At 41.1% G+C, this 21,179-nt stretch overlaps 1 protein-coding gene across 4 annotated transcripts in view; it reads right to left on the minus strand.

Moving 5' to 3' along the window:
- syde2 (synapse defective 1, Rho GTPase, homolog 2 (C. elegans)) overlaps positions 1-21,179 on the minus strand; it is a 135,894-nt gene that overhangs the window by 23,832 nt on the left and 90,883 nt on the right. For all 4 annotated transcript variants that reach the window (XM_067989804.1, XM_067989806.1, XM_067989808.1 and 1 more), the window contains exon 5: positions 5,796-5,977. In XM_067989804.1, coding sequence (XP_067845905.1) covers positions 5,796-5,977 — 182 coding nt within the window. The remainder of the gene's footprint in view (positions 1-5,795; positions 5,978-21,179) is intronic.

Here is a 21,179-nt window from a genome sequence, read left to right on the forward strand (position 1 = left end):
ACAAGCCACAGCATTCTATTTCAAAGTAAGATCATTAATCATACCTACAGCTTCCAAGTTCTGTAAAGCAAGGACTTATTCATCAAGCTAGCTAAGTCTGCTTTGTAACAATACAATTGGAAAATGTAAATTAGGTGTGATTAGTAGAATTAATTTTACTTCTGACAATGATTGGACTCTTCACCTGATAGAGTTCTTTGAGGAGATGACAGCTATGGTGAATGGGGGAAATGCAGTGAATGTGGTGTTCATAGACTTTCAAAAAGCCTTTGACAAAGTACCACACTGGAGACTACTAAGAAGATAAAGGGGTATGGAATTCGGGGGAGGGAAATTGGATTGAAAACCAGTTAGAAGGGAGGAAGCAGAGAATAGGAGTTAAGGGCAGTTTCTCAGAGTGGATGGGTCTGGCATCACTGACGCAGGACGTCCCATCCAGCTGGACAATACCCTACCACCTGTCCCAGGTGGAGAAGTTCCTGAAGAGGAACCCCTTCGACCACAAGGCAGTCAGACAGTGGTCGACATGGAACGTTCTGGGAGTCCTGCAGGGATAGGAGAGGGTGGATTGGATTGGCCAGTTCCCTGACCAGACAGTCGATGTCATTTGGCAGAACACCTCGTTGCCAGAACTGACCAATAGGCACCAGGGTGTAGCCTGGATGGTGGTGAGAAAGGCCCTTCCAGTGCAGATGATGTGCAGAGAGATGCATTGGTATCTGTCCCGGTTCATCTCGAACAGCTTGGTAATACAGGACGCTGTGCTCTACGGGCTGTTCCCTGGGATACACACCAAGACAGATATCAACTGCTGCTGGAAGACCATCAACTCGGTGAAGGAGGCCCTTTGGTCCACCCAAAACCTGCTGGTCTTCCAGTTGAAGGAGCTGTCCATGACCAAGTGTTGCCGACTGGCACAGTCCAAGGTCCAGGAGTATGTGCTGCAGGACACAATGAAGTGAGGTGCGGCCTACACAAGAGCTCTATGGGGAAAGGCCGCCCCACTTTGTATTTTACAGAATGTATTAGAAAGCACAGACTATGTTTTGTATTGTAATAATGGGATTGTAGTGTATACGATCTGCATTGTATTGGTTTGAACTGTATTGCTTGGAATTGTGTTTTTTTTACATTGAACTTGTGTATCTTTAATTTTTATGAAATAAAGTATATTTTGAAATTAAAAAAAAGTTTCTCAGAGTGGTTGAAAGTGGGTAGTGGTATCTCACAGGGTTTTGTTCTGGGACTGTTTGTGTTCACTACATATATCAGTGATTAGGATATAAGGCTACAGGAAGTGTTTTTAAATTTGCAAACTACACTAAAATAGGAGACATAGTAAATAATTTTGAGGACCAAAGGAAACTGCAAGAGGATATTGATAAGATGGTGGAACAGGGAAAAAAAGTGGCAGCAAACATAAGATGGTACACTTTGGTTAAAAAAATAAAATTATTACACTTTGATTGTGGAGAGGCTCGGTGATGTGAAAGAACAGAGGGATTTTGGTGGTGGGGGGTTTCAGATTCATAAGACATTAGAAATTGTACCTCAAGTGGGTAAGACCATTGAAAAGGTAAATGGAATACTGGGTCTAATGGCAAGAGGGATAGGATGTAATATTCAAGATGTATTGGTGAATCTATATCAACTTAGTAAGACCTCAATTTGAGTAGTGTGCGCAATTTTGGGCTCCCCAGACCATAGGCAAGATGTGGAGGCAAGAGAGAGGATACAACGTAGATTCACTAGGATGCTGCCTGGTATGAGGCATAGTTCTCAGCTGACATTAGAGGTACTGTCCAAGAATTATCAGATTTACAGTGGGTATTATTACCAGCTATGGGCCACTTCAACATTTTACTGAACTTATGGTGTCACACGAGATCAAAGGGTTAAATATTCAGTCACTCTTCATGTTGTCTCTCATCACCAGTGAATCTGCACAGAACCTCTTTAGATTCGCTTATCAATTTATGTGGCAACATACTTAGTAGAATGTTATTAAACCACGCAGAATGTTTTGACATCACAGAACTGTTAAAGCTTTGATCTTTTAACTTTCATTTGTTTGTGTTTCTGGAAACTAGCCATCAGCCAAGCCTTCAGTTGAAAGCACAATGGAACAGCATATTATCCGAATCTTCTGCCCCACGAGAGCAAACTAGCAAGAAATATAAAAACAGATTGTAAGAGCTTCTACAAGTATGTAAAAAGGAAGGGAATAGCAAAAGTAAATGTGAATCTCTTAAGAGGCAGAGACAGGAAAAAATATAATGGGGAATAAGGAAATGGCAGAGACGTTAAACAAATATTCTGTATCTGTCTTCACAATAAAAGACACAAAAAACATACCTGAAATAGTGGGGAACCAAGGGTCTAATGAGAGTGAGGAATTTAAAGTAATTAAGATTGGTAAAGAAAGAGTACTGGAGAAATTAATGGGACTAAAAGCCACCAAATCCCCAGGACCTGATGGCTTACATCCTAGAGTTTTAAAAGAGGTGGCTGCAGAGATAGTGGATGCATTGGTTTTGATCTTCCAGAATTTCCTAGATTCTAGAATGGCTGCCGTGGACTGGAAGGTAACAAATGTAACACTGCTATTCAAGAAAGGATGGAGTGAGAAAACAGGGAACTATAGGTCAGTTAGCCTGGCATCAGTAGTAGGGAAAATGCTACAATCTATTATTAAAGACGTAGTAACAAGGCACTTAGAAAATCATAATATGATTAGGCAGAGTCAACACGGTTTTATGAAAGGGAAATCATGTTTGACAAATCTATTAGAATTTTTTGAGGGGGTAACTAGCAAGGTAGATAAGGGGGAACCAGTGGGTGTAGTATATTTGGATTTTCAAAAGGCATTCGATAAGGTGCCACACAAGAGGTTGTTACACAAGATTAGGGCCCCTGGGATTGGAGGTAATATGCTAGCATGGATTGAGGATTGGTTAACGGATAAAAAGAGAGTAGGAATAAACGGGTCATTTTTGAGTTGGTAGGTTGTAACTAATGGGGTGCCGCAAGGACCAGTGCTTGGGCCTCAGCTATTTACAATACATATCAATGACTTAGATGATAGGACTGAGTGTAATGTATCCAAGTTTGCTGACGATACAAAGCTAGGTGGGAAAGTAAGCTGTGAGGAGGATGCAAAGAGGCTATAAAGGGATTTCGACAGGTTAAGTGAATGGGCGAGGTGGTGGTAGGTGGAGTATAATGTAGGGAAATGTGAAATTACCCACTTTGGTAGGGATAATAGAAAAGCAGAATATTTTTTAATAGGTGAGAGACTAAGAAATGTTGGTATTCAGAGGGATTTGGGTGTCCTTATACATGAATCACAGAAAGTTAACAAGCAGGTACAGCAAGCAATAAGGAAGCCAAATGGTATGTTCGCCTTTATTGCAAGTGGGTTGGAGTATAAGAGTAAGGAGGTCTTGCTGCAATTATATAGGGCTCTGGTGAGACCACACCTGGAGTACTGTGCACAGTTTTGGTCTCCTTACCTTAGGCAGGATATACTTGCCTTGGAGGGAGTGCAACGAAGGTTCACTAGATCGATTCCTGGGATGAGAGGGTTGTCCTGTGAGGAGACTGAGTAAAATGGGCCTATATTCTCTGGAGTTTAGAAGAATGAGAAGTGATCTCACTGAAACGCATAAAATTCATAGAAGGCTTGACAGGGTAGATCCTGAGAGGCTGTGTCCCCTAGCTGGAGAGTCTAGAACTAGGGGTCATAGTCTCAAGATAAGCGGTCGGCCATTTAGAGGACCGAGACGAGGAAAAATTTCTTCACTGAGGGTTGTGAATCTTCGGAATTCTCTACCTCAGAGGGCTGTGGATGCTTAGTCATGGAGTACATTCAAGACTGAGATCGATAGATTTTTGGACACTAAGTGAATCAAGGGATACAGGGATAGGGCGGGGAAGTGGAGTTGAGATAGAAGATCAGCCATGATCTTATTGAATGGCGATGCAGGCTTGAGGGGTTGCATGGCCTACTCCTGCTCCTATTTCTTATGTTCTTACTTTCATCACTAAATTCAAGACCTTGGATAAAGTTAACAATCTCAAATCAGCTCATTAATTCCTTTAAAAATCTTCGACCTTTGCGCAGAGTATAGAGTAGTTTTATTTAAAGGTTTTAATTGCCAAATATTCAGAGTATTTATTTCAGTTTATAAAGCAATTTAGATGTATATCTCAAAGGTTTTACATGCAGGATTTTCTTCAGTTATTTCTAACACTAAACATGTTACAGAAAACACAATTTTTATTTTTTAAAAATTCGTTCATGGGATGTGGGCGTTGCTGGCGAGGCCAGCATTTATTGCCCATCCCTAATTGCCCTCGAGAAGGTGGTGGTGAGACGCCTTCTTGAACCGCTGCAGTCCGTGTGGTGAAGGTTCTCCCACAGTGTTGTTAGGAAGGGAGTTCCAGGATTTTGACCCAACGACGAAGAAGGAACGGCAATATATTTCCAAGTCAGGATGGTGTGTGACTTGGAGGGGAACGTGCAGGTGGTGTTCCCATGTCCTTCTAGGTGGTAGAGGTCGCGGGTTTGAGAAGTGCTGTCGAAGAAGCCTTGGCGAGTTGCTGCAGTGCATCCTGTGGATGGTGCACACTGCAGCCACAGTGTGCCGGTGGCGAAGGGAGTGAATGATTAGGGTGGTGGATGGGGTGCCAATCAAGCGGGCTGCTTTGTCCTGGATGGTGTCGAGCTTCTTGAGTGTTGTTGGAGTTGCACTCATCCAGGCAAGTGGAGAGTATTCCATCACACTCCTGACTTGTACCTTGTAGATAGTGGAAAGGCTTTGGGGAGTCAGGCGGTGAGTCACTCGCCGCAGAATACCCAGCCTCTGACCTGCTCTTGTAGCCACAGTATTTATGTGGCTGGTCCAGTTAAGTTTCTGGTCAATGGTGACCCCCAGGATGTTGATTGTGGGGGGTTTGGCAATGGTAATGCCGTTGAATGTCAAGGGGAGGTGGTTAGACTCTCTCTTTATTGAAATGTACAGTTTTGCTTCCAATACCACACATACTTAGTTTGATGGTCCTATCCTCATCTTTGTAAATATTACATCTAAACTGGCTAGACAGTAACACCTCAATATTCAGTAATCAGCAATATTAACCTTTAGTCTAACCATTGTAAAGGGTGAATCAGCACCTCGATATTGAATTGCACTCAAAGGGAGCACAGATGGAAAAAATAGTGCTACTGTTTGGTAGCCCTTTCTTCAAGCATGGCTGAACACTGAGAGCACATTGTCTTCTGAGGTCTGTAAGCTTCACTGAATACTTATTATAAACAAACTTTCTACCAAAATTATTACACACTTTACGTGTATTGTACATCCCACATATTTGTATAATGATTGTAGAAAGTAATAAAGCAAGAGGTCACTATTCAGCAACACTGTAGAATCATTAATGTAATATTCAATTTATCAAAGACTGGCAAAACTCATCTTGCTCCAATATGCTGTCCTCAAAGATTCAAATGATGAATTAGGACAATCCACATTTGGAGTAATATTTTGCTGCTTATTTATTTACAGACAGAAAAGTGAACAAAAATGATAGAAAAAGGATACATATCTGAATGTTGTGTGTTTATTTGACATTAGACTAGAAGGAACAGGGATATACAGTGACTGGTACCACAATACATGCATATTCCTCCTTGTTCTCTGAAAACTTCATTCAATTCTGTAAATATTGTATGTTAAACAGAAGTGTTAAATGAGTAATATAATTTTGTACAGACACAGACTCTTTGTCCTTACCTTCTCCACTTCAGGCAAACAGTCCAAGAGACCAACTGTGTATTCAGAGTCACTGAGGTCATTCTCACATCCAGAAGAGGCCATCTTGAGGGGCTGCTTAGCCATGGTTTCCAAAACAGCTTCATACAGCTGCTTTGTTATCAAAGGAGATGGCAGTTCCCTCAAGTAATCCTTGAGAACACCTGTATGTGTTGAAAAAAGAACTAATGAGACCACCTGTCTTGTACATGTTTGTTTAAAGCATTTAGGAATGACAAACAGGTTTCTAGAATTCCTTCACTATAGTGCAGTACTGGAAGAAGTAACTGGTGACTGTGTACGAGAAGGAGGGACATACAAAATGATAGTATGTACAATTTTCATGCCAAATACTGAGCAAAAATTCAGTCAACAAAAGCTAAAAAAGAAACACCCTTTAAAAATATTAAATCTTTTTTTTAAAAATCATAAAAGATCTTAAACTGTCAAATGCTAGAGACTCCAATAAACACTGAACCAGACCAGCTGGAGGGAAAATCAACTGCAAAAAGATTCCAAAACTTTATGCCGACCCAGAGTGAAAAATAGGTTGAGGAAGAAATTACATGAGAATATCAATATCTAAAACTAATTACAGTATTCGACATCGTAGCTCTTTTTGAACTGTAAAATCTAAAGTACAAGTCAGAACTTCACGTTTATTTGAATTCATAACTTGCATTTATATAACAACTGCAAGGCAGAAAAACATCCCAAGGCTCGTCACAAAGGTGTAATCAGACAAAAATGCAGCCAAAGGAGATATTAGGAGGAGTGTCCAAAAGCTTGGTCAAAGCTTGGTGGGTTTTAAGGAGAGCCTCAAAGGAGGACAGGGAGGTGGAGATGCGGAGGGGTCTATGAAGGAAATTCCAGAGCTTGGTGCCTAGACTGCTGAAGGCATGGCTGCCAATGGTGGGGCAAGGATATAAGTTTAGAAGCTCAGTTCAGGATTGAATAGGATGCTAAGGTTTAATGTGAGACAATGGCCGAGGAGGACGATGGAATCAGTGGCAGAGTTTATGGTGAAGATTGAAGATGATTGCTTCGATCTTCCCAATGTTTAACTGGTACTAATAACAATAGTGCTAACTAATAATAGTCATTGCACTACAAAAGTAAATTACCATGTGAAGTACCATATAAATGCATTTTTCCCTTAGGTTATATATACTTATGTTATATACAAGGTCCCAGATTTGTTCCCCAGTCTGTGCTCAGTTAGTTAATCTAAGTCAGGGCAGGGATAGGGCACCATTGCTCTCAGCTCTCCTGGGTTAGGTAGGAGAAATCGACTGAGATTCTCACTCCTGATCTCTAAGCAGTATGTTCTACTGGAACTATGCATGTATATCAGGATTGGACTCAGTTTTAGGCGATCAAATAGTCTGCCACAACTCACCGTGAATGTTGCCACATAAATAGTGGCCGCTTGGGTATGATGTCTCGGTGTAGCCAGTGCCCACGGAAACATAGCACACAAATCAGGAGAGGAAGGGCAGGGTGAAAATTGGCAAGAAAAGAAAATAATCCTCACAAGCAGGTTTCCAGAAGTTATTTTTGCATATGGTGCAAACGTTCTTGACATTTTTTCAGATTGTACAGAATCTTTCCAGCAATAATTAGAACACAAGGAGAGGCGGAGACATGCATGCATGAGGCTGTAACGCAGGGGACTGGACGAACAATCGCCGTGTTGTTTGCAGTACAGTAATTAGATGTACTTGTATGCAAGTATAAGCTAATCCTTCATAGTTCATTCTATTAATAGAATTTATTAATAACACAATTCAAAATGCAGAATTCTTCAGTGCCCTTCCACCTTTGTACCACAAAATAAATGATCAAATCCCTCTTTTGCAGGCGGCAACTTATGCTGCGGGTGACACAAAGGAGCACCAAAAAGCTACCCGATCATGGCAGACATAGGAACTAGGGTAAGCCATTTAGCCCCTCAAGCCTGTTCCACCGTTCAATGAGATCATGGCTGATCTGTGACCTAACTCCATATCCCCGACGTGGCCCCATATCCTTGAATACCTTTGGTTAACAAAAATCTATCAATCTCAGATTTAAAATTAACAATTGAGCTAGCATTAACTGCCGTTTGAGGAAGAGAATTCCAAACTTCTGCCACCCTTTGCATGTAAAAGTGTTTCCCAACTTCACTCCTGGCTCTAATTTTTAGGCTATGTGCCCTAGTCCTAAGCTCACCAAACAGCAGAAAGAGTTTCTCTCAAACTACCCTATCAGTTTCCCTTAACATCTTGAAAACTTTGATCAAATCACCCCTCAATCTTCTAAATTCCAGGGAACACAACCCTAGTTTGTGTAATCTCTCCTCATAATTTAATCCTTGGAGTCCAGATATCATTCTAGTAAATCTACACTACACTCCCTCCAAGGCTAATATATCCTTCCTAAGTTGCGGTGCCCAGAATCGAACACACAACTCTAGGTGTGGTCTAACCAGGGCTTTGTATAACTGTAGCATAACTTCTACCCCCATGTATTCTAGTCCTCTAGATATAAAGGCTAGCATTCAGGTACATGCAGGTACAGCAAGCAATTAGGAAGGCAAATAGTATGCTAGCCTTAGGCTTTATTGAAAGGGGAGGGGGGGTGGAGTATAAGAGTAAGGAAGTCTTGCTGCAATTATATAGGGCTCTGGTGAGACCACACCTGGAGTACTGCATACAGTTTTGGTCTCCTTACTTAAGGAAGGATATGCTTGCCTTAGAGGGATGCAACGAAGGTTCACTAAATTGATTCCTGGGATGCGAGGGTTGTCCTATGAGGAGAGATTGAGTAGAATGGGCCTGTAGTCTCTGGAGTTTGGAAGAATGAGAGGTGATCTCATTGAAACAGATAAAGTTCTTAGAGGGATTGATAGGGGCTATATCCTAAGGCTGGAGTGTCTAGAAGAAGAGGTCATAGTCTCAGGGTAAGGGGTCGGCTATTTAGGACCGAGATGAGGAAAAATTTCTTCACTTAGAGGGTTGTGAATCTTTGGAATTCTCTACCCCAGAGGGCTGTGGATGCTCAGGTCATTGAGTATATTCAAGGCAGAGATCGATAGATTTTTGGAATCTAAGGGAATCAAGGGATATGGGGATCAGGTGAGAAAGTGGAGTTGAGGATCAGCCATGATCTTACTGAATGGCTGAGCAAACTTGAGAGGCCATATGGCCTACTCCTGCTCCTATTTCTTATGCTCTTTTAACATTAAGTTAGAAGTTAAATTGTGTGGATGTTACAAAGTGACATCGACAGATGAAGTGAGTGGTCAAAACTACTGCAGATAGAACTCAATGTAGGGAAATGTGAGGTCATCCACTTTGGATCCAAGAAAGAGAAATAATAATCATAGAATCATAGAAGTTTACAACATGGAAACAGGCCCTTCGGCCCAACATGTCCATGTCGCCCAGTTTATACCACTAAGCTAGTCCCAATTGCCTGCACTTGGCCCATATCCCTCTAACCCATGTAACTGTCCAAATGCGTTTTAAAAGACAAAATTGTACCCGCCTCTACTACTGCCTCTGGCAGCTCGTTCCACTCACCACCCTTTGAGTGAAAAAATTGCCCCTCTGGACCCTTTTGTATCTCTCCACTCTCACCTTAAATCTATGCCCCCTCGTTATAGACTCCCCTACCTTTGGGAAAAGATTTTGACTATCTACCTTATCAATGCCCCTCATTATTTTATAGACTTCTATAAGATCACCCCTAAACCTCCTACTCTCCAGGGAAAAAAGTCTCAGTCTATCCAACCTCTCCCTATAAGTCAAACCATCAAGTCCCGGTAGCATCCTAGTAAATCTTTTCTGCACTCTTTCTAGTTTAATAATATCCTTTCTATAATAGGGTGACCAGAACTGTACACAGTACTCCAAGTGTGGCCTAACTAATGTCTTGTACAACTTCAACAAGACATCCCAACTCCTGTATTCAATGTTCTGACCAATGAAACCGAGCATGCTGAATGCCTTCTTCACCACCCTATCCACCTGTGACTCCACTTTCAAGGAGCTATGAACCTGTACTCCTAGATCTCTTTGTTCTATAACTCTCCTCAACGCCCTACCATTAACGGAGTACATACACGTATATACGCACACACGTACGCATATACGCACACACATACGCATATACGCACACATGTACGCATATACGCACACACATACGCATATACGCACACACGTACGCATATATATACGCACACACGTACGCATATACGCACACACGTACGCATATATATACGCACACACGTACGCATATATATACGCACACACATACGCATATACGCACACACGTACGCATATATATACGCACGCGCGCGCATATACGCACACACGTATACATATATATGCGCGCATATACGCACACACGTATACGCGCATATACGCACACACGTATACATATGTACACGCACGCGCGCGCATATACGCACACACGTATACATATGTACACGCACGCGCGCGCATATACGCACACACGTATACATATGTGCACGCGCGCGCATGTACGCACACACGTATACATATGTGCACGCACGCGCGCGCATGTACGCACACACGTATACATATGTGCACGCACGCGCGCGCATGTACGCACACACGTATACATATGTGCACGCACGCGCGCGCATGTACGCACACACGTATACATATGTGCGCACGCACGCGCGCACGTACGCGTGTACGTACACGCACGCGCGCACGTACGCGTGTACGTACACGCACGCGCGCACGTACGCGTGTACGTACACGCACGCGCGCACGTACGCGTGTACGTACACGCACGCGCGCGTGTACGTAAACGCACGCGCGCACGTACGCGTGTACGTACAAGCACGCGCGCACGTACGCGTGTACGTACAAGCACGTACGCGTGTACGTACAAGCACGTACGCGTGTACGTACAAGCACGCGCGCGCGCACGTACGCGTGTACGTACAAGCACGCGCGCACGTACGCGTGTACGTACAAGCGCGGGCGCGTACGCGTGTACGTACAAGCGCGGGCGCGTACGCGTGTACGTACAAGCGCGCGCGCGTACGCGTGTACGTACAAGCGCGCGCGCGCGCGTACGCGTGTACGTACAAGCACGCGCGCGCGCACGTACGCGTGTACGTACATGCACGCGCGCGCGTGTACGTACATGCACGCGCGCGCGTGTACGTACGTACGCACGCGCGCGCGCGTGTACGTACGTACGCACGCGCGCGCACGTACGCGCGCACGTACACACGCGCGCACGTACACACGCGCGCACGTACACACGCGCGCACGTACACACGCGCGCACGTACACACGCGCGCACGTACACACGCGCGCACGTACACACGCGCGCACGTACACACACGCGCGTACGTACACACACGCACACGTACACACACGCGCACGTACACACGCGCGCACGTACACACGCGCGCACGTACACACGCGCACACGTACACACGCGCACACGTACACACACGCGCGTACGTACACACACGCACACGTACACACACGCACACGTACACACACGCGCGTACGTACACACACGCACACGTACGTACACACACGCACGTACACACACGCGCGTACGTACACGCGTACATACACACACGCGCGTACGTACACGCGTACATACACACACGCGCGTACGTACACGCGTACATACACACACGCGCGTACGTACACGCGTACATACACACACGCGCGTACGTACACGCGTACATACACACACGCGCGTACGTACACGCGTACATACACACACGCGCGTACGTACACGCGTACATACACACACGCGCGTACGTACACGCGTACATACACACACGCGCGTACGTACACGCGTACATACACACACGCGCGTACGTACACGCGTACATACACACACGCGCGTACGTACACGCGTACATACACACACGCGCGTACGTACACGCGTACATACACACACGCGCGTACGTACACGCGTACATACACACACGCGCGTACGTACACGCGTACATACACACACGCGCGTACGTACACGCGTACATACACACGCGCGTACGTACACGCGTACATACACACGCGCGTACGTACACGCGTACATACACACACGCGCGTACGTACACGCGTACATACACACACGCGCGTACGTACACGCGTACATACACACACGCGCGTACGTACACGCGTACATACACACACGCGCGTACGTACACGCGTACATACACACACGCGCGTACGTACACGCGTACATACACACACGCGCGTACGTACACGCGTACATACACACGCGCACACGTACACGTATATATACACGCGCACACACACGTATATATACACGCACACACACACGTATATATACGCGCACACACACACGTATAAATATATACGCGCACACATACACGTATATATATATACGCACACACATACATATATATACGCACACACATACACGTATATATATATACGCACACACATACACATATATATATACGCACACACATACACATATATATATACGCACACACATACACGTATATATATATATACACACACACATACATATATATACGCACACACATACACGTATATATATATACGCACACACATACACGTATATATATATATATATATACGCACATACATACGCATACACGTATATATATATATACATACGCGCGTACATACACGTGTATATATATACGCACATATACACGTATATATATATATATCTATATACGCACATACATACACGTATATATATATACGCACATACATACCCAGAGGGGCAATTTTTTCACGCAAAGGGTGGTGAGTGTCTGGAACGAGTTGCCAGAGGCAGTAGTAGAGGCGGGTACAATTTTGTCTTTTAAAAAGCATTTGGACAGTTACATGGGTAAGATGGGTATAGAGGGATATGGGCCAAGTGCAGGCAATTGGGACTAGCTTAGTGGTATAAACTAGGCGACATGGACATGTTGGGCCGAAGGGCCTGTTTCCATGTTGTAACTTCTATGATTCTATGATTCTATATATATATATACGCACATACATACGCGTGTATATATATATACGCACATACATACGCGTGTATATATATATACGCACATACATACGCGTGTATATATATATACGCACATACATACGCGTGTATATATATATACGCACATACATACACGTGTATATATATATACGCACATACATACACGTGTATATATATATACGCACATACATACACGTGTATATATATATATACGCACATACATACACGTGTATATATATACGCACATACATACACGTGTATATATATACGCACATACATACACGTGTATATATATATATATATACGCACATACATACACGTGTATATATATATATATACGCACATACATACACGTGTATATATATATATATACGCACATACATACACGTGTATATATATATATATACGCACATACATACACGTATATATATATATATATATACGCACATACATACACGTGTATATATATATATATACGCACATACATACACGTGTATATATATATATATATACGCACATACATACACGTGTATATATATATATATGCACATACATACACGTGTATATATATATATATATATATATATACGCACATACATACACGTGTATATATATATATATATACACGCACATACATACACGTGTATATATATATATATGCACATACATACACGTGTATATATATATATATATATATATATACGCACATACATACACGTGTATATATATATATACACGCACATACATACACGTGTATATATATATATATACGCACATACATACACGTGTATATATATATATATACGCACATACATACACGTGTATATATATATATATATATACGCACATACATACACGTGTATATATATATATATATACGCACATACATACACGTGTATATATATATATATATACGCACATACATACACGTGTATATATATATATATATACGCACATACATACACGTGTATATATATATATATATATACGCACATACATACACGTATATATATATATATATATACGCACATACATACACGTGTATATATATATATATATATATATACGCACATACATACACGTGTATATATATATATATATACGCACATACATACACGTGTATATATATATATATATATACGCACATACATACACGTGTATATATATATATATATATACGCACATACATACACGTGTATATATATATATATATATACGCACATACATACACGTGTATATATATATATATATATACGCACATACATACACGTGTATATATATATATATATACGCACATACATACACGTGTATATATATATATATATACGCACATACATACACGTGTATATATATATATACGCACATACATACACGTGTATATATATATATACGCACATACATACACGTATATATATATATATATATATATATACGCACATACATACACGTATTTTCTTAATGGCGAGAGACTAGGAACTGTGGAGGAGCAAAGGGATTTGGGTGCCCGGGTACACAAATTACTAAATGCTAGTGCACAGAAAAGTAATCAAAAAGGCTAATGGAATGTTGGCTTTTATCTAAAGGGACCAGGAATACAAAGTGGCAGAAATTATGTTTCAGTTGTACAGAACCGAGGTCTGACCCCATCCGGAGTACTGCATTTAGTTTAGGGCACCTCAGCTCAGGAAGGATACATTGGCCTTGGAGGGAACAAATCATGTCTGACAAACTTGATTGAGTTCTTCGATGAAATAAGACAGGGTTGATGAAAGTATTGTGGTTGATGTTATGTATGCGAACTTTCAAAAAGCATTTGATAAAGCGCTACATAATAGACTTGTTAGCAAAATTGAAGGCCATGGGGTTAAAGGGGCAGTGATAGTGTGGATAGAATATTGGCTAGGAGACAGAAAGCAGAGAGTAGCGATGGATGGGTGTTTTTCAGACTAGAGGGAAGTATACATTGGTGTCCCACCATGTGTCTGTATTAGGAATTGGACTTTGGTATAGGAGACATAATTTCAAAGTTTGCAGATGACACAAAACTTGGAAATGTAGTAAACATTGAGGAGGATAGTAGCAGACTTCAGGAGGACATAGACAGAATGGTGAAATGGGCAGACACCTGTCAGATGCAATTTAACAGAGAGAAGTGTGAAGTGATGCATTTTGGAAGAAAGAATGAGGAGAGGCAATATAAATGAAATGGTACAATTTTAAAGGGGATGCAGGAAGAGAGACCTGCAGGTTCACATACTCAAATCTTTGAAGGTGACAGGACAAGTTGATAAGGCGGTTTAAAAAAAATACAGGATACTTGGCTTTATAAACAGAGGCATAGCGTACAAAAGCAAGGCGGTTATACTAAACCTTTATAAATCACTGGTTAGGCCCCAGTTAGAGTAGTGTGTACAGTTCTGGGCACCACACTTCAGAAAGGATGTCAAGACCTTGGAGAGGGTGCAGAGGAAATTTACTAGAATGGTTCCAGGGATGAGGGACTTCAGTTATGTGGAGAGACTAGAGAAACTGGGATTGATCTCCTTAGAGCAGAGAAGGTTATGGGGAGATTTAATAGAGGTGTTCAAAATTGTATTTCCATTGGCAGGAGGGTCAGTAACTAGAGGACATAGATTTAAGATAAGTGACAAAAGAACCAGGGGAAAGATGAGAGAATTTTTTTTAAAAACGCAGCAAGTTATGATGATCTCCCGGAATGCACTGCCTGAAAGGGTGGTGGAAGCAGATACAATAGTAACTTTCAAAAGGGAATTGGATGTATACTTCAAAAGTAAAAAAAATCACAAGGCTATGGGGAAAGAGCAAGGGAGTGGGACTAACTGAATAGCTCTAAGAGCCGGCATAGACACGATGGGGAAAATGGCCTCCTTCTGTGCTGGGTACAGCGCAGATTCACCAGAATGGGTTAAATTATGATGATAGGTTGCGTAAACTTGGCTTGTATTCCCTTGAGTTTACAAGGTTGAGGGATGATCTAATCAAGGTATTTGAAATGATAAAAGGATGAGATAGCATAGATACAGAGAAGCAATTTCTTCTAGTGGGGGCATCCAGAACAAGGAAAAACAATCTTAAAATTAGAGCTAGGCCATTTAGGATTTAAAGCACTTTTTCACACAAAGGGCAGTGGAAGTCTGGAATTCTTTCCCCCAAAAGGCTGTAGGTGCTGGGTCAATTGAATTTTCAAGCCTATGGTTGACAGATTTTATTAGGTAAGGGCATCAAGGGATATCGATTAACAGGTAAATGGAGTTACGGTACAGAACAGCCATGATCTGATAAATGGCGGAGCAGGCTTGAGGAGCTGAATGTCAGTAATATAGGAACAGGAGTAGGCCAAACATTTTACTGTACACTGAAAATTTTTTTTCAAACAAAGTGGTTCCATTGCCTTTGCAGGTGCTGAGACTCAGTGAGGTGCGTTTATTTTTAAAACCAGCATTTCTGAATGCAACCTTGCCCTAAGTAGTAAATATAAATGCTGCCACTGTAGGGAGAGACCTCCATTTTTCTGGCCATGGGTGAATTGAGCACTCAGTTTCAATCATTACATACATTTGCAATTGAAAGTTTTAAATCAAACTTTCAAACAAATGCACATGCACAGCTGTTGTTCCAGTGCTGTGGAATATGCCCTGTGGAGCGTACAAAAAGGGCTGAGCACCAACCGCCTTGGGTTACTCTAAAGAGGGCAATAAATTCACGGTAATTGCAACTGGAAGAAGCACTATAAACTATACTAAAATGCAGAGCATTAAAATAATCACATAGAAACCAAAAGATTCAGTGATAAGCAGATTAAAAAGGATTTTGTAATTTTAACAAAGTTATTTTATTTCTGCATTAATAGCACATTTACCAATCCAATCAACTTGTTCCTATTTTCATTAGGAAACAAGTTTCTGTTTCTAAGTAAAAACCCAGTGATATCAGCTTGTGGGAATAGGCTGACAAACAAGGCACATAGGCAGGGTTAGTCAAGATGCTTTTAATAAATTAAAAAAAACACTAACCCATCTGTTGTGCAAGATCAGCAGAAAGATGCAAAGACTAGAGGATTAATCTTTCAGTTCCAAGTGGTAATTTATACAACTGCAGCAGAGTAAAAGTGTTCATTACAACACAAATCATTGAGTTTCTTTTATAAACAGGTTATACTATGCAGAGCAAGTTTGTTCTTTAGCCATTCAAAACTTGTGCATTTGATGGTAAGAATTTTTTCTTCAATTTCAAGAGAGGAGTACAAAACACATACATTCCAAAACCTCTACAACTGCACCAGCAGAATGTCAGCTTTGGGCTTACGCAGTAAGGTTGTCACAAACAGTAATTTATTGACGCTGACTATTCGACCCCTCCTTAAGCTGAATAGTCCATTTTTGACCCATCAATAAAATGGGTTCAGACAAAGGAAGTTTGACACTTTTGAACTCGTGGGGAACTCATGCGATCTGGCTGGCTTCCCTGGTTGACGGTGGCTGCTGCTCTGACCCGCTCCTCCCCACTGTTTGTGAATAGTTTTTGCTTCATCATTAGACACATATCCAGATCCTTTACACATAATTCTATCATGTATATATCTTGAGTATACACAGAGCATAAATAATAAATTCTATATGAATAATTGGCATGAACTATCACTGTTCTCAACTAATAAATCAACCACACATTTTGCATTATTAATATGCAGTCACAGGTTTTAGCCAGATCCCAATGCCCATGCCAGCAAAGAAGTTTATAGAAAGAGAGTTGAAGGACACAAAAACAAGCTGACACCAAAGACACATTTCAATTTGGACAAAGCTTATGCATAAAAAACCCAACAAGAAATTAGTCTTGTGACATGTCTGTGCTATGTAGCTGGACTTCCACTCAAATACTTGCTGGGTAAAAATTTGCAGGGCTACGGGGAAAGAGTAGGGGGATGGGACTAACTGGATTGCTCTTACAAAGAGCCAGCATGGGCTCGATGGGCAGAATGGCCTCCTCCTGTGCTGTAACCATGCTATGATTTTATGCAGAAAAAAGGAGGCAGATTTACAGTCAGACCAGTTATATCCTGCCAATAGCAAAACCTCAAGCTTTCCTTGCACCGACAGCACCTTTCTACCAACCGAAACAACTAATTCCCAAGGCACACTCTGAACTCCTGTCTGTATTAGTTTTCCAACAAAATGAGACTTAACTGCAAACTTTGCTTTTTGTGCTGCTTCCCTGACAATGGAATCATTACAAAAAGTTCAACTTCAAGGCTGCATATCTCTAGTTAATAAATGTGCAAAATTACTTGGCAGCTGAGTTTTTGCCACTCTAAGCATTGTTATTTATATTCCCTTCAGGTATTTGTACATTTTTTAAACTACACAATAATATGTAAATGTCAGAGTTTCAGAAAGGTTCTGTTTGCTTTAATTGGCAGTGGTGGAAGAATCATTAATCAAACTGAAAATTCAATTTCCAAATTACCGTCTGGAAATAATTTAAAAATGAAATTATTGCCACACTAAGGCCAAGTGCCTGGAATTAGTCTAATGAGTTAAATACTGAAGTACAGGAACCATGATGAACTTTGACTCTTATAAATAGTCTCCTTCCCCTAGTTAAATTAGCCCTGTGAAAAACAGCTGCTGTTTTTTGTTCCACTTTAATTTTTTTTATGCCCTGATTGCCAGCACACTGCTGTGCTTTACCCTGAACACAGCCACTTTCTGTATCGAACAAATTTAGACAGCAAGCTAAACCCAGAATCCACTTCATTTTTCTTACCCACTGAACTGTTAAGTGTACATGCTTAACTTTGACATGCAAATTTACGTGAATGAATGCAGACATGATGCAAGAACATTGCTACGGGCCTGTTCCCAAAATCAACACAGGACAGCAAACTGCAGGCAGCCAATGCATTTCATTATAAGTGAGCCAATACCAGCCCAGTTGTTTTCTGGGTCAAGATTTGCTGCATTAGTGCCCATCCCCGGGTCATTGTAAATCTGTCAAAACAAGTGACTATCAGCTTCCCACATCACTGTAATACTCGAACAAACAGACTTTCATTTGGCAACACAACCATTACTACACATTTAAAAATTGCAACATACTTTCTGATCAAGCTCAATAGTTTTGACAGAATGGGTAATACATATTATTGAATAGCATCTTCCAAGTTGACACAAAAATTCTAGGAAACAGTAAACAATTCTTAACGTTGCCATTTTTAAATTTAATTAAATCATAGTCATGCCAGCTTAAATTGTGATTGCACCCATGTGTGTTCACGGTCAACCTGTTTCAGCAGATTTTAAAAAGTTGACTTCAAGGTGAAGAGTCATATTAGTCTACTAGGACAACAGATTTAGGCATCTAGAAAATTTTGTTTTAATTTCAGTCGCCAAAAGTTAGCAGTTATCAAGTCATATGAATTCTTATTTCTAAAACTTTAATGCTAAGTCATTTATTCAGATAATAAGCAAAACAGAGTTCTACATGAACTTATTCAGCTACCAATTCAGAGATCAAACTGCAGTAGGAACTTACCAAACATATACTAAATACAAATTCATGATAAACCTTTGGCTGAAACCAACAGAGACCTAGAAAGCTCAAGGTTGAAAAATGTTTCCTTAGATTGCATCCGAATCTCCACATCAAGGTTGAAAAAGACCACGGCCAGGGTTAACCACTTCAGCACTTGTTGGCCCATCATTTTACACACATTAAAGTGAATGGACAAAAAAAATTGCGGGCTGGCAAGCGCAGAAGCAGAAAACCCCGGCTTTTAGGTCCATGCAGTCTGCCTTCCTAGCAGATGTATTTAATAATGCATTTCTTTTCAAGCAACTTGTCCAATAGATATATTATTGAAGATATCTAAACTACTAGACACTACAACTTCACTTCGTAAGCTGTTCCAATAATCAACTACCTATAATCAAATTAATGTTTCCTTAGATTGCATCCGAATCTACTTCTCATCTTAAATTTGTGTCCTTTTGTTCTGCTGTCTCGTCAACACAAATAGCCCTTGATCACCTAAATCAGAGTCTTACGATTTTGAAATACCTCTGATAGCAGTGTAGCTAGCTCATCCTTGTGTTCTTTAAGAACCCTCCAGGGCATCCCGTTTTGGCCAGGTGCTTTATTTAGATGGATCTTTTTCTAGTATCCAGCTACCAGTTTAATAGTAATATCAATTCTATTTCTCACCTCAATCTGTTTCTTTTGAAACATCTATTTTGCTTCTGCCCAGGTAATGACTTTTCAATTCTAAATAATGAACTGAAGAACCCATTTACCTTTTGGCTAATTCCACATCTTCACTAATCTTGACTCCTTTTTCTGTAATCAGTAACACTACGCATGTATGTAAACTTTTTGTAATTTGTTTTAATTTCTTTAGTAATTCTAAATTCATATACTTATTTTTGCAGACCTTTTACACACTAAATTTTTCCTTATACTAATCATTAATCCCTTCTGCCCCAGACAACCTGTAAATCAGAATGCCTTTGCTTCATCTCTACTAGCTTTTATTACCGTCCATTATCCAGGCTTGCGTTCTTAGCTTACTATTTATTATACATGTGTATGTTAAAATACCTAACAGCCAAAGCCATTTCGAATATGTTGACATATGCAAATTACAGGATAAGTTCTATAGCTGACAGCTGCAAAGTGCCTATTACTGTATATGTATTTGCACAACACATGAGCAAACTCAACAGTATCTGATTTGATCAATAATCTAAGAAGCATTAATGAAAATATATGTAAGGAATCTTACAACACCAGGTTATAGTCCAACAATTTTATTTTAAAATCACAAGCTTTCGGAGATTATCCCCTTCGTCAGGTGAGTGAATGAATAAGAGGTTCTCAAATCGCATATCTTATATTAGGCTGAGACACCATCACACCAATCAAAAGGTGTCGTTGGTGTTCAGACAGGTTAGCCACGGAAAACAGAAGGTCCCAGTATGCTGAATACACATTGTGTCAAATTACAAAGACAGAGAGAAAGAGACCCAAAAGGCAGAGAGAGAGAGAGAGAAAAAAAGAGAGAAGAGTATTAAAAACATAACTTTTTTTTCCGCTGGTGGGGTTACGTGTAGCGTGACATGAACCCAAGATCCCGGTTGAGGCCGTCCTCATGGGTGCGGAACTTGGCTATCAATTTCTGCTTGACGATTTTGCATTGTTGTGTGTCTCGAAGGCCGCCTTGGAGAACGCTTACCCGAAGATCGGTGGCTGAATGTCCTTGACTGCTAAAGTGTTCCCCGACTGGGAGGGAACCCTCCTGTCTGGCGATTGTTGCGCGGTGTCCGTTCA

The sequence above is a fragment of the Heptranchias perlo genome, chromosome 9, assembly GCF_035084215.1.
Source record: "Heptranchias perlo isolate sHepPer1 chromosome 9, sHepPer1.hap1, whole genome shotgun sequence".
In the NCBI taxonomy this organism is placed as follows: domain Eukaryota; kingdom Metazoa; phylum Chordata; class Chondrichthyes; order Hexanchiformes; family Hexanchidae; genus Heptranchias; species Heptranchias perlo.